The 14,752-nt window shown below is 38.3% G+C and overlaps 2 protein-coding genes across 6 annotated transcripts in view; one reads left to right on the forward strand and one right to left on the reverse strand.

Annotated features, from left to right (window-relative positions):
- CIB2 (calcium and integrin binding family member 2) overlaps positions 1-14,752 on the reverse strand; it is a 41,886-nt gene that overhangs the window by 18,317 nt on the left and 8,817 nt on the right. For 2 of the 5 annotated variants that reach the window (XM_053954429.1, XM_053954428.1), the window contains 2 exons: positions 8,091-8,157; positions 6,952-6,986 (listed from right to left, as the gene is read on the reverse strand). In XM_053954429.1, the coding sequence (XP_053810404.1) occupies positions 6,952-6,986; positions 8,091-8,135 (80 nt within the window). In that variant the 5' untranslated portion in view covers positions 8,136-8,157. Of the gene's footprint in view, positions 1-6,951; positions 6,987-8,090; positions 8,179-14,752 lie in introns of those variants that run through there. The other 3 variants (XM_053954431.1, XM_053954427.1, XM_053954430.1) reach the window with 2 other exon arrangements.
- The window catches only part of DNAJA4 (DnaJ heat shock protein family (Hsp40) member A4), a 73,098-nt gene continuing 68,922 nt past the window's right edge, over positions 10,577-14,752 (forward strand). Inside the window, exon 1 of the mRNA XM_053954420.1 lies at positions 10,577-10,581. The gene's annotated coding sequence lies outside the window, so the exon portion shown is untranslated. The remainder of the gene's footprint in view (positions 10,582-14,752) is intronic.

Raw genomic sequence — 14,752 nt, forward strand, 5'->3', positions numbered from 1 at the left:
CCCAAATGCTGCTGTCAATACTGACTGTTCTCTCACATCTCTCAATAACATTAATTCCTAACTACAAATAGAGAAGGAACGAAGCTCTGGTAAAGGCTCTGATATTTCTCCTGTTTTGGAGAAGCAGAAGGCTCTTCAGGTGACCTGAACACATAAGAGCAGTTGTGACCTAGAGGCAAGGCTTTTTGTCCTTTTTACTCAGCATGCCCTTCACAAAAAGAATGTCAGAAAACAATCTAAAGCCTCTTTATCTGTCCTTGACACAGAAACATTTATGTCCTGTCAGGGAGGTAATGTAAGCTTTTGCAGTGCTGTCTGAACACACAGATTTGGAAAAGCTGCCATCATCATACAGAGACTTTCATGTATCTTCAGAAGCCCAAGACCAGCCTCACTGTCTTTGCAGCAATAACTACTACAGATCCTGCAGCTGTATTTCCTCTAAAAAATTCTTCTGGATGCATGCAGAAGCATTCTCCTATTCCTGGATGCGCTCTCTTTCTCAGCAGGACTCCTTATTAACTTTGCGTGGAAGTAGGAAATGAAAAATTGGCAGTGTCTTCCCTGCCAAATGAGAGTGGGAGGGAACATGGTGATAAATTTAATGGCAAATTTCAGTAACTGATGATGCTCTGTCCCCACAGGTACTGGTATATGTTTATGCTTCATGTGCAGCATTAAAGGATTAAGGCTGTGATTCTGTATAATTTTAATCCAGTCTAGACCCAGACTGCTGATCTGCCCTTGAAGAAATTTGAAGCCCACCAGCTACTCACATTCCTTGTATAAGCACTAACATTTAAGAATGTGCAGTGAGGTTCAGGGAACTGATGTGTTTGAAAATAAAGACGTTATCACAGTTAGCTTCTTGAGGTTACTGAAGTAGTTGTGACAGCAGTCACAAATGGGGGTTTAATTTTTCTATTAAATTAATCAATAAAGGCAGAACAAGACTTACCCCTGTAGACAGCAGTAGTTTTAAAATCAACTCAGCTGCCCATCAACCAGTGAAAACCAAAAGTGCTGTGTTCAGAAAAAAAACCATAACACAGTTTTGTCCCCACAGCCTACTTTTGATTGATGATAACTTTCATTTTACTATGTCGGGTCTTTTACATGGCGAAAAAAGTAGGTCAGAGTCTGTTCCCACTTCTCAAGGGTGAAGCATCCTAGAGTCAGCAAAGATGACGCTGTGGGAATTTGCTGGATACAGTTTGGGATGTCTCCAAACTTACAACAGAGCCTCCTGCTCTACCTGAATAGATCTGAAAAAAGAGATTTCTAAGCTTACACCCTGCAGCAACCATTTAAATTCACTACTGAGCTTTGGGAGGGAGTCAGACTGTACCCAAGGTCACCAGTCTGTGTGTTTAAACAAAGAACAGCTCTTCCTTGGCCTGGTGTACATTCATCTCCACCATTAAATGTAGTGACAATACATTACAGCTGGCTGAGCTGCCTTTTTAACAGGAACTCTGCACGGAAGGAGTGCTGAAAACAAAAGATAAAAGCTTGCAATGGCTCGTTGATTAAAAATAAGTAGAGGCTTTAAAGTGGCCTTTAGAAATGAATAAACATCTTCCCAGTTTGGGTCCCACAGCAAGTCACTTGATTTATGCTGTAAGGAGAAAACATTTTTATTCAGCAATATATATCCTATTTATTCTTAAGTAAAAGGGATGCATTCAAAGACTTGTACATTACACTCAAGACCATCTCAAAGAGTAAATTCTAGATTGTTCTGCATGTTCAGAAAAAAAAAATAGCAAATGGTTTAACTAGAGCAATGAAAGCAGTGAGTGCTGATGGACAGTCCCACCATGGGTTCACAGGAGCTATGGCATGACCTGACCACACACTGTTTTAACAGGATGGAACAACCTGTGCCTGCAGCAAGACCAGAAGTGCACAGCTGCTGTTCAGTTGTACTTTTGGTTATTCACCACAATCAGAGCTATAGGCTCCTGTCCAGATGCCAGAGCTGAATGGAACCGCTGAAGAAGGACAGAGACGAACTCACCACTCCAGAGATAGCAGGAGAATTGACAAGTCAACATAAAGCCCTGGAAAGAGCCAGGTATCAGCAATCAGCCCTTCCAAGCACGTGAGATGGCTGGAAGTAAAAGCAGCAGCAGCATTCGAGATGGGATTGCACAGAATGCAGGACAGAATGCACTGATGGGAACTGATTTACAACCCTTGCTACAGAGGCTGTAGCCCTGTACTGATGCAAATCAGTGAACTGCACATGCTCTTTTGTCCTGCAGTCCTTTAATGGACAGCTGGGGAACAGGGCCAGACAGACCAAAACCTACAAGTCTGCCATACAGGGAGAAAAAGCTGCTATAGCTCAAAAATAAGGAGATTCTTTAATCTAAGGCTGAGAAACTAAGGAAGGAGGGGCCTTCGGGGCAACTGAAAAAGTACTTGGAGGGTCTTTGATTTATGCCATACTTGCAGAAACTGTTTTTGCAACAATAAATGTTAAATGTTACACGTGGTAACAGAGGCATAAATCACTATGCTGCACCAATTCCTCAGTGAATTATGGCTTCCAAGGATTGCAAGAAGTTAGAACAGTCTGTTAGAGAAGGTGGTCTACCATGTGAAGCTGAAACCAAAATGACAGGAAACATGATACAAGGAAATTCAGTCAGAAACTGAAACCACAACTCACTGAATTGCCACAGTTTGACAAACAGATAAAGAACAAAAGACAGTGAGAAACACAAGCAGAAAGAGTTGAAAGTTGAAGGAATTCTGTTACTGATATGCATTTTCCCTTTTATGCTTTCCAGTTGAAGTTATTTTCATTGTATCAAAAAAATACAATAACTGGGCACTGAAATCAGATTTCTAAAAAGGCAGCATAATAAGATGAGAAAAAAGTGGATAGATGAATCTTCTGCTAGTTTTAATTAGCATGTAAAGTATTTATTCATCTTTGCAATGCAAAATGAAGCAGCACAATTTAATTTAAGAGAATACTACAAAAATATCCTCCCAGATCATCTACAGTAAAATTAAAAAGAAGTTGTGAGAAATGTTTTTGCAGACAATTTATAATACATTTATTCTAAAATCTAGTCATAGTTAGGAAAACTCTGACTTCCAATATACGTACCCTACTGTTCCCAGACCTACATGATGCATAGTGAGTATAGATAAGAACACTTTATATTGTTTTTCCTTCCTTGAAGCGCCACTCAAACCCCTGCTCACAGGCATCTTTTCTGCTGGTGATTCCAAGAATCACAGAGTGACTGAGGTTGCGAGGAACTCCTGAGATGAACTGGTGCAACCTCCTGCCCAGCAAGGGCACCTGAAGTAGGCTGCCACATCCAGATGGCTTTTGAGTATCTCCAAGGCTGGAGATTCCACAGCCTGTCTGGACAGTCTGTTCCAGTGCTTGGTCACCCTCACAGCGCTTCCCTATGTTCAGCCAGAACCTCCTGTGTTTCTGTCTGTATCCACTGCCCCTTTTCCTGGCACGGCCCTCTGACTCCTTTGCAGCCTCCTCATATGAGACAGTCCTCAGTCCCTTATCCATCTCAGTGCCCTTTGCCAGACACTGCAGCAGCTGTACTGGGGAGCCCAGAACTGGACACAGTACAGCAGCGCTCTGGACTCCATACAGAACAACACTGACAAGGATTCTCTCCTCTCACAAGCCTTAGCAAAACAGGTACAATCTGACTAAAATATAATACAGGAAAAGTCTATGGTATGGAAATACAGGGACTGCCTAAAACCTTTTTTTTTTTTTCTTTTTCATTCATAGAGTATACATAAACATTTTTAACAACAAGAATAGTAACATAATTAACAAGAAGATCAACAGTAGCTTCAGGATATATGTTCTTTGTATATGTAGTTTCTTGCCTAAGACTCAGGAAGATTCCCAAGTATAGAGAGCTCCTCTAATTTCATTATTTTGGCTGATGTGTATTCCTCTGAAGCTAACAATAGGGCATTTCCCCTTTCTGCATATAAAACTTCAAACTCTTTAAAAGAAATACAGGAGTTGTTTTCTAACTCCTCCCTCCATTTCTGTAGCAACTTGCTCTACAGCAAGCTGCCTCCCAGGCAGTTTGCTGCATTTGCTCCCTTATAAGGAAGCTTTCCAGACACTTGAAGGAAACCACTGCTTAATTCTCTGACAGATTTCAGATTTAAAATCCACCATTCAGCTGGATTGGCTAGAAGGGCTCCTGTCACCTCACCTTTCATCCATCAAGAACAAGCCACGAAACAAGCGGAGAAGAGAAGGCAACAGGACTATTTTTCTTCTACCACAAGGTTCAAAGGTTTGGTGACATCCTAAATGGTGTACAGCTTGGTCATTTAGTGCCATATTCCCCTGGCAGTTGTCTAACTAGGTTAAGTCACTCTCAAGTAATACAACTTGAACTGACAACTTTTGTGCTTTTTGGCTAGGACAGACATCCAAAAACACCTGCATTCAAGTGCTTGTTTGGGTGCCAAACTGTGCCAGTCTAAAGGGGGAAGCAGAAACAGATGGGCTAATGAACAGTTAAGCATTATTGCTAGAGTAAAAGCTTGTCTGCTAGAAAATCAGATTTGTAAAACTGAGTAAGACAAATAATGCCTTATGAGAGATAACTCAACCATTTGTTCCCATTTACAATCACAAGAGAGGCACATTATACAAACAGATTCATTGCTGTAACTAAAGTGGTTTTCCAACTTTTCTTCACGTCATTTTTCTTCTTTTTATTCCTGTTTCTCTCTACAGGATGTTTCCAAGGTAACAAATCTTTTTCAAATGGTGATGCCCAAAACTGGACAGTCTATTCCTCCTGAGGTCACAGTACTGCTGACTGGAATTTTCTAAACACTGCAGAGGCTAATGCATTCTAGAAATGCATTTCTTTTTTGCAAGAGCATTGTTGGGGTGGTGTTGTTAAAATGATGCTCACTTTGCTCAGAAGACTAACCCCCCAGCCCATTTTTTTGGTACACTCCATTCTGCACTTGCAAATTTTTTCTCAGTTCTTAGGACTTGAGTTTGTGAATTTTCTTTTGCTCATTTTGACTCTAGTAATTTCTCTAACATACTGAGTACTGTTGAAAAAGCTAATCTTGATCTTTATAGCATCTGCAACTCACTTCACCTCAATGTTTCTTACCATTCTCATCAATTTTCTATGTTCGGGAGTATTTTGACCAAGAGTTCAGTGCACTTACACAAGTAGAAAAGGACTAACACAAACTGGAATATGTACAAGTCTTTACCACAAAGACATGTTGCAGCTGCTTTTTTTCTCTGACTTACAAAAGCAGATACTCACAGGAAGATTTGCTTTTAAGAAATCTGCAATGGCTGTCTCTGAGTATGTATTAAGTTCTAGGCACTTACAGACTGATTGTCTACCAGTGTGTTCTGGCATCTCTCCATGCAGAAGAGATGTGTCCTGAAGCTACACACATTGGTCTGAATTTCCACATTCTCCTTAAGAAAACTGGGGCATGTTTTCAAAGCCCTAACACCACCAAAGCAACCGGTAACAGCTCTAAAAATTTGTCAACTGTTCTATGAATATTTTAGATAATGTTTTGAGTCAGTGATAACATAAATATGTCTACAATAACCAATATTCTTTAATATGTTCTTGCCCCCATGACTGAACGCTCATAGCTGCAATCAGCACTTCCAAAAATTAACCATCTTTAACCAAGACTTAGGAGTTTATTTCGGTTTTCTGGTGATAAACAGCTATCAAACACCAATAGTGAGCTATAGTTTCTATTTTTCTCTTTCACCAGGCACACTTGCCTCTGCTGCAGTCTTACTTTATATTTTTTCCTAGATCCATTTTCAGCATTTTGTGTTAAATTTTTCTTCACTTTAAATTAATAAGTTATACTCTTTTCTAATAATTTGCACATTATCCACACTCAGATTACTAATCAAAAAATGTGTCTTCAACTCCTCTGACCACAGCCTGTGTTTATGCTGACTTGAGCTGCTGCTGACACCAAAGCCTTGCACTCTAAAGTCAGTGTGTAAGTCATTCTAACATCTTACTGGTAGGGAAATGCCCTCCTCATTTTCAGTTACATTTGCTCGCTGTGGCTCTCATGCCAGCTTTGGCACTCATCTGATCCTTCAGAGTGCTGATTCAGCTTATTAAACCAGCAGAAAATATATTTACTGTTGTTTGGGGGTTTGATGGGCTACTTTCCCTGTAGGGACAAATAAAAACACTTAGCCCGTCTCACCTAATTGCAATCTCATGCTGGTTTACATCAGTTTATAGCAATCTAAATTGAAGCTGCCATATTCATTCCTTCATCCCCACCTATACAACAGTCATTAACAGCCACGGAAATGGATGGCGAGACAGGGATTTCTTCTTTTTTCTTTTTGTAAGGATGCTCCTTGTTGGATCATCTCACTGAAGTCAGCAGCTGCACAAGAAATTCAGTTCAGCCTAAAGAGGACTCAACCTGCATTTCCTCCATACCAGCCCTGTGAGCATCCTGCAGGGTAAGTGCCCAGCAGTACCTGGCTGCCCCTTCACTGAGACAGGGAGATGCTAAATCAGTAAGTGCTAATTAACCAGGAGCTCAGAACCCATTTTATTCCTGCTCACTAAAACTTTACCTCAGACATGTAGGAACACCACTGGATTCTACACTGACTGCAAGATGTGCCCTCACTGGTATCATTGAGCAGAAAAGCAGCAAATTCCTTTCATACAAGTTACTGGCTCAACCCTAAAATAGTCTATGATAGACACTTTAAGCTAATCACTACCTTATGACAATTATACATTATAAGTGTATCTTAAATCCAATCCTACTCTATTCTATACTGTTAATTCCTGCAGAGTAACAGGCTTTATCTGGTTTCCTCACAAGTCAGATAAAAAGATTTAGCTCCTTCCACATGGATCACGAAGGAGAAATTTGAAACAATTTACTTACCGAAGGATTTCCTTCCGAGTGAAGAACGTGCAATCCTGTTAAAGAAACAAAATGTGTCACTGTACTACAGAAATATTGAAAACAACTTCAAAGAGTTATTTCTCAACCTTTTGGAAGGAAACTCAGATCTGACAGAGAAACATTAAAGATGCTATTTGGGTGCCATCAACGTTTGACTCAGAAAGCAATATACACTATAAAATAACAGAAATATTTCAAGGACAGGCCTATCAGTAAAAATAAAAATATTGATAATGTGATAGTTCAGGAGGAAAAAACAGGTTGCTGAGATACTTCTCCAATGTGGAATGACCAGACCAGAAACAAAATTAAATCTAAAATAGAAGGTATATGCCAAAAGTATTCAATCAAAGAATATGGAAAACAACAAACAACAATCTGTTGTTGATGACAAAAACTGTCTTCTTACTTTAAGCATCCCCCTGCTGGAGACAACGGGTTAAATAATAAAATTATGTGGTTATTTATTAGTTATTAACCTTTTTGCTAACAATCAGTTTGCACTGTGGTCACTTTGCTGAAGGCTGCAAACTCCTCTATTTTAGGAGCATGGATAAATGGATAGCCCCTGCCCTGAATAGCAGCAAACCATTCAGCTCTCCCTGTGCTATCACAGAACTAGAAATAACTAAAATGCAAAAGTAGAGCTTGCTGAACTTGCGAGAAGAGCATACAAGCACTCACTTGCATTCTAAATGGCTCTGTGATGTGACTGAATTGACATTGGTTTAATTCACTTCATGAACACCTCTGTTATACTAGAATTCAAACACTTCACCAAAGAACCAGAATATGAGCAGCGGCAGAGTTTGCATTTCATGCATTTCTACTTCAGTCACAAAAAGAGATATAATTTCAGGTGCTGTGAGGAAACAATAATCAGTCCCATCCCATTCAAAAAAAATCCCCTAGTCTCCACTCTTACCAAGTATGTATTTAATGGAAATTCTGCCCTGCATCCAAGACTAGGAACACTAGTCGTAATGAAATATTTGATAATCAGTTGAGAACATCATTCTTCAATTCAGAGAATATGCAACTTGATCTTAGAGCCAGCTCCTGAGGGTGTACATATAGGGGACAACCACCAACACAAAGAATTCTTCCTGATTACCCACCTCTCTCATGGCCCATGTGATGTGGCAGGGCATTTGCCTAACCATTCAGGTCTTTGTAGGTTTCCTCCTTCAATGGAAAGATATTTAGAATATATCATCTTTGAAAATCAGCTTATGACAAGGTAACAGTATCAGACTTGGTAAGTAATACTTAAAGGGTACATACAAGTACTTTGTCTCTACAAGTCCCTCTCTTCAGTCAACCAGTGAAAAAGTATTTTTTCTCAAGCTGAGACTCACTGGGGCTAAATGCCTCCTTCTTCCAAGGAGGGAAGAAGCAAAGGATCCCTGCTGGCAGAAGCAAACAGCCTGTCTCAGGTGTCCAGGAACACGATCAGTGCCGCAGGTATCAATTATTGAGCTGCCTTGCTCTCCTCCATACAAAGTGACTAGAGCAGCAGCTCTTCCTTCAGTGGATTGTGCAGTTACAAGGCCCAGGAGGAAGCGCCTTGGGAGCTGCTGACACTGATACCACATTGTCTGCAACTGCACAAAGTGACATTGGAGCCAGCTGGTCAAGTCTTCCTTAACTCCACACAATCAACACAGTCAAACTGTCACTTAAGGATGCTTCATTTACTAAGAAAGGGCAGGTGTAATCTCACAAATAATTGTAATGCCCTCAGCTGCAATCATCTGTAATTATATAGGCTAGGGAAAACAGTAGCCACTTAACTACAAAGCTGTCAGGGAAGCAATATACAAATGGAGACAAAGATTAAAAGGAACTTAAGACTTTACCTTGCAAAAGTCCTGCAAAAATGCTATTGGAAGAAATTAGGTCAGATAATAAACCATCTTTGTTGACAGTCAACACATTTTTTATATTTTATTCTGAGTTGTATCATGACGTTGCTAACAAACACTGCTGCCTGCCTCTTTTTTGATCAACAAGTTTTTTACTAATGTAACCTAAACCCCCCTAATACTGAAAACCTCTATAGCAGAAGCAGTTGCAACTATCTACCTGACCACTGTTACTGACAGCTCTATTTCAATTACACCTGCCAATTGCATGGAATTGTCAGGGATGAAGAGTGCCAAAAAAAAATCAAGAATGGTCTCACACTTGAGAGAGATCTTAAAGCTACTCAGGGTCAAAGCACCACAAACTCACTGTGACCTGGTCTATACTCTTGATCCAGCCAGATGATACCACCTATGAGACAATTTACCATAAAAAAGCCTGTCAGGTGTCAAATGGCAAGTGCAAAACCAGAGCTCCACGTGACCTCTGATAGGGAAGTCCAGCCATCCCTCTTGCTTCTCCCACCTTTTTATTTCTACCTGTTCCTTTATGCAGATTTCACCTTGATGAGCAGAATAACTGCATCAGAGAACTCTAAAGGAAGGAACTAATGTGTTTGTAAATGAACCTAGCAATAATGGACACATTTTCAGCTTGGATCATTTCCTTTTAGTGACTTAGAATATAGCATTGGCAGTACTGATACAAGAGACGAAGGTGAAACAATTATCTATTGATGGTAGGAAAGGGTTGCAGGACTGAGTTAATTTTCCTTTTTTTTTTTTTTTTTTTTTGAAATCACAGCCCTCAGTTGGATTAAAATCATGATGGAAAAAAGGTCTAAGTAACATAATTACATTTTATAGTTGCTGGAACTTCAGCAATTTAATTCCAATTTAATTAAAGATTTTGGCCAAAGAAACATGGAGGTGAATCATCCAATTTTCTTCTGGCTACTTCATTCATACAGAAAAATACATAACAAAGGAAAATAAATAGTAAATGAACATGTTAAATTCACTCTCTCATAAGGAAAGGTGAAGTGGCCTCTGGAAAGCATTTGTCATTTATGCACATGATAACTTTGATTTTCCTGCAAGCCAGAGATATCATGGAACACATTTGCTATTTTTGTGGACTTTATTTGTGTTTACTAAGAGCACAAAAAGAAACCTGTCTGTTCTGTCTGGATACTAAAATGTCTGGGAGTCCTGCTAGAAAAGCAGAAACTGAATATGAAACAAATAAACATCACCAGAGTTTTCATAATTCTTATCAGTTCAACATTACTGGCAAGAATTGATCCTGGGAATTATTGCCTTTATTTCTAGTGCTATACAATGGTCTGAAAAATTTCTGCTAACAGCAGGCCCTTGGGGGCTTTAGCTTCTTGAGAACAGAGGCTTTGCCTTGACAGGTCACCTATTCTAGCCCCTGAGAACAAACATGAACCTTTTCCAAGATCAACTCTCCCACTCAGTCTGTCCTCGTGCCCTTGATAATCAAGTAAATTAGAAGTCCAGCATGGGATCACTGATGGTTGTTTGGAGGTAAGATATCACTAAAACAAATCTGCAATTATCTACTTAACATCTTGTAACAAAGTGAATAAAACCAAGCAAACAGAAAATAAATTTCCCATTGATTTCCATGAGATTATGACCTTGTATAATGGAACTTGATTCTCAAATTTAGCATCTAGATGGCTTAACTGCTTCTTAAAATACTTTGCAGAGAGAAGAGGCAGACAGCTGGTGTATTTAGGTTCCACAGGTAGCTTGGCTCATGGCTGATAATTGGACAACTCAGTCAGCATTGCTTGTAAAGCACAGTTAACAGTCTCTGCTCTTAAAACATAATTTTTATAGCAGAGAGCATGCACATGCTGTTAGTTTTGTTCTTTTATTTCCTATGTCAGATGAATGCAGATTAAGGACGGAACAGACTGAAATATGGTGGTCTACCACCTTGTGCAGTCGTCTGCAGGACTTGACTGCAAACTCCTTGGTTGGTTCTGCTTTGTAGTGAGTTCTACGGTGATTTGAACAAAGCAAAAAAGGAGAGAGAGATGCTCTGACAATGCTGCTAGTTAACTGTCTGTAGAGTGTCCATCCAGCACACCACTCACCCCACGTGCCAGCTGTTCTGGGGATGGATTGCCATTTCCCGAGAGCAGCACACAGCTTATGAATGGCAGCAGAGTCCAGTGAATGGGAGGTTACCAACCACCACCCCCAGAAACAAGTACTGTGCATAAAGCACAGCTCTAAAACAAAGCTAATTTCATGGCGGTATGCAAAACATTCCTCTACAAAACAAAAGCTGGGGAAATGAACAACAGAATGAAAGAATAGAAATACTCAAATATGCTGTGAAACAGTATTTCTGAAAGCCATTAAATGCATATTTCTTGTCTAAGACAATACATATATATTCTGCTTTATATATGTATAGCTTCATAAGGTCAGGTTTACTTTGATCCTGCAACAGCTTCATTGGAAATTTTATAAATACAAAAATAATATAAATCAGTCTGTCTCTATTGAGTAAGAAACCTCCAGAGGCTGGTTTGCATAGTACAGTGCATCTTTACTTCAGGTCCTCTTTTATCCGTTGTTCCAATACAGATAGCCATGGTTGGTCAATTAATCAATACATTTCACCTGACTGGCTAATTAACAAGACCCCTTTCTTATAAACAATATTTGAGAAAAACAAGAAAACAGAATAAGAAAACACCACCTGCAGGTTGTTCATGATAATAAGCTATCATTGTTTATCTTCAACTCCCTAAAGTCTCCCAGGCCGATTCTGGGAAAACTTATCTAGTTTTCTCACTCTCTGACCAGGCTGTCACATCCACATCAGTCTTATAAAACCACTCCAAATTAAAAACAAAAAAAAAAGAACACAAAAAAAAAAAAACAACAACAACAACAAAAAAAAAACCAAAAAAAACAAAGAGAAAAAAAAACCAACAAAAAAAACAACCAACCAAAAAAAAAAAAAAAACACAAAAAAAACCAGCCTCAAAGATCATGCAGACACTGTAAACCATATAGCTATCTGAGAGAGCAGCTCTTAAAAAATGTTAACTATTGGGTGCTGCAACACCTTAAAAGGTTATATTTAAAGCAAATTACTGTAGAGGTTTCATTTTTAAAATCATAAATGACATTTTGTACTGTGCCAAAGTACAAAATATGTGTAAGAGCATGAATCAAGAATCTGGTACCAGACAGAAGCAAATGAACTCTTATATAAGACCTATTATTAACTCTTGTTCCAGTAATTTTACAACATTTTACGATTAGTAATTGTACTACATTTTACAAATGCAATACTTTTGCTCTACATTCCACACAACTAAGACTGGCATGGAGTTGTGCAAGACTGAGTCTGCAAGATATTTATGTACTTTCATCACTGTTAGTGTATATAAAGAGTTAACAGAGTCCAGGAGTTAAAAATGCTGTTTGCATCAGAACACCAATGAAAATTTTACCACACAGCTCATCCTTACTTGTCATCATATATACTTCACAATTACACCCAAACCAACCAAAACACCCACTGAGTTTCAGAAGGAAAAATTCTGCACCTGTAAGAACTGGTTTACGTATTCATACGGCAACTGGGGAGTAAAAACAAGTCAGACATTAGCAAGGACTGAAAAAAAGCAAACTGCCAAGAAAAGTAATTTTGTTCAATATACAGATGCACCAAATAGTAACACAAAACAAGAACCTGACCAAAGGATATTTTCACAAAAAAACTTGCTCCATTATTATGCTACTTTTACTTGCACAGTAACAGCAATATTGTATCAAATGGAAAATGCTTTTTATGGAAGATCCTGAGGAACCTATGAATGCACTTCTTGTATTCTTGCAAAGGGTTAATTTTCCAAGACCCTGGATGAAGTCTGGATGGCTTTTTAAAAGACAGCCTGATGAACCTGTTTTACTTTACAAATGGTGTTTCTTGACGGATCACAAGATAACTTGTACAACTCTGGTTTTGCGCAATTCTCATGAAATATAGTTGAATTGCACTTTGACATAAATTTTGATAGAAGGAAAAAAGTGAGCTCTGTAATAGAGAAATTCTTGTGTAAAAGAAGAAAGTCAATACTTCATCGTACTCTATTGTATTGCAATATTGCCTGTAAAACTGCCAGGGTAAACATCAGTTCGTTTTGAGACTGCATTAAATAATGCAGAGTAAATAGTACTATTAATGAACAAATACAAATGGCTTGCAATAAAACCACTAATATGCCTTATAATCTTTAGGTTCTAGAAGGGAAATAAAACAAACAAACAAACAAAAGGATCGCTGAATTTATACTGAGTTCAGCTCTCTTGATTCAAGTAATCCCAGAAAAGGAAATGAGTTTGACTGAACCGTGCAGGAGTTCGTCCACAGCCAAAGTACAGTTTCTCTGCACTTCCTACTCAATACAATTTTTTTACAGTTAGTAATGCTAAGCATCGAGGTGAATAAATGGTTCTGAATTAATAAGTAAGTTGTTTTACAGCATACTTGTATTTTCCATTGCTTCAAGCATCTGTACACACTCAAAACACCCTAAAATTTCAGTTAATTTTCTTTTCTCAATATGAGACTTGACCTCCAAAATCTGTAGGCAGCTTTTAAAACCTTAATTTTAAAATGTTCTTTTATTGCAATAAAATCCATCTTTCTTGGCTATCAGTACTTACCTTTTCCCTCACCAGACCTTGGTTAGGTGACCTTCATACTTTCTGTATTAAAAAAACCCTCAACAACCAAAAGCCCCATTCACAAAAAAAAACCTAAAAACGATAGCCAGAACTCTAAGGGCATAAGAATCATAAATGCCCAGTAAAATTCCTTTTCTTACAAGGCCAGTATTTTAAATTATGTGAATCTCTATGAGCAACCCAATGCTAGCAAAAGCCTAATTTGCAAAACATTTCACTAATCTTGTGGAAATGTAAAGAGCTGCCAACAAGAACACTATCATAATAACAGGTGATATGATCTTAATAGCAGGTGTTACGACAAGGTGTTAGACTGGAAAGCTGCAAAGCTCCTTTCCTTACTTCACATCTACCTACTTGATTTTTTTTTATTTTTAAATGCTGAATGGTTTAGCATTATCAAGTTCTATTACAGGTCTCTTGTACAAACAGTTTCAACTGGCTACCAATCTTAATGAAGAGCATTTAAAAAACTTGCCCGTTGAAAACACTGAGGTCATCCTGTGGGTGACCACATTTACAATTCTTTAATTTAAAGTTAAAAGTTCTGCTAACAACTGGCTCTTCAATATGACCATTTACATGCAAAAAAGGTGCATACATAGGCTTTTCAGAAGGTTTTACATAAATAAAACAATTTGATTTATTTTATTTCATTAATATTACACTAATGATCTGCGATTTATGTATTCTAGCTTTTCAAGCAGGTGATTTTTCTGTAGCTTAATCTTCACTCGCTAAAGTCACTTGCATAGGTTTTACCATACTTTAGGCACATGAACTTCTCACTTTTTCACCTCATAGTGTCTTTCATGGAACTAGCACATAAAACACAATGATTTTTTTAAAAAATATAAAAATTTTCCTCCTTAAAAAATATTAGGTGCTATAAGCTCAAAGCAATTTGTATGAAAGACAGAAATAATAGAAGGTATAACCAGGTAATACAATGTCCAGAAATATATTTCAATAAAGAAATTATAAGTCTAACCATGAGTTGAGTGAGGTTTTGAACAGTCTACCAATAGGAACTGTGAGGAAGTAAAAAAAAGAACAACCAAGATCTATTTTACAAAAAAGATTGACACTTTTGCTTCTGAATGCTGATACCATGAACACTGTACTACTGTTCATAGTATCACTGGACCACTGTTGTAAGGAGTACAGAA

This window comes from Vidua chalybeata, chromosome 13 (genome assembly GCF_026979565.1).
Source record: "Vidua chalybeata isolate OUT-0048 chromosome 13, bVidCha1 merged haplotype, whole genome shotgun sequence".
Classification (NCBI taxonomy): domain Eukaryota; kingdom Metazoa; phylum Chordata; class Aves; order Passeriformes; family Viduidae; genus Vidua; species Vidua chalybeata.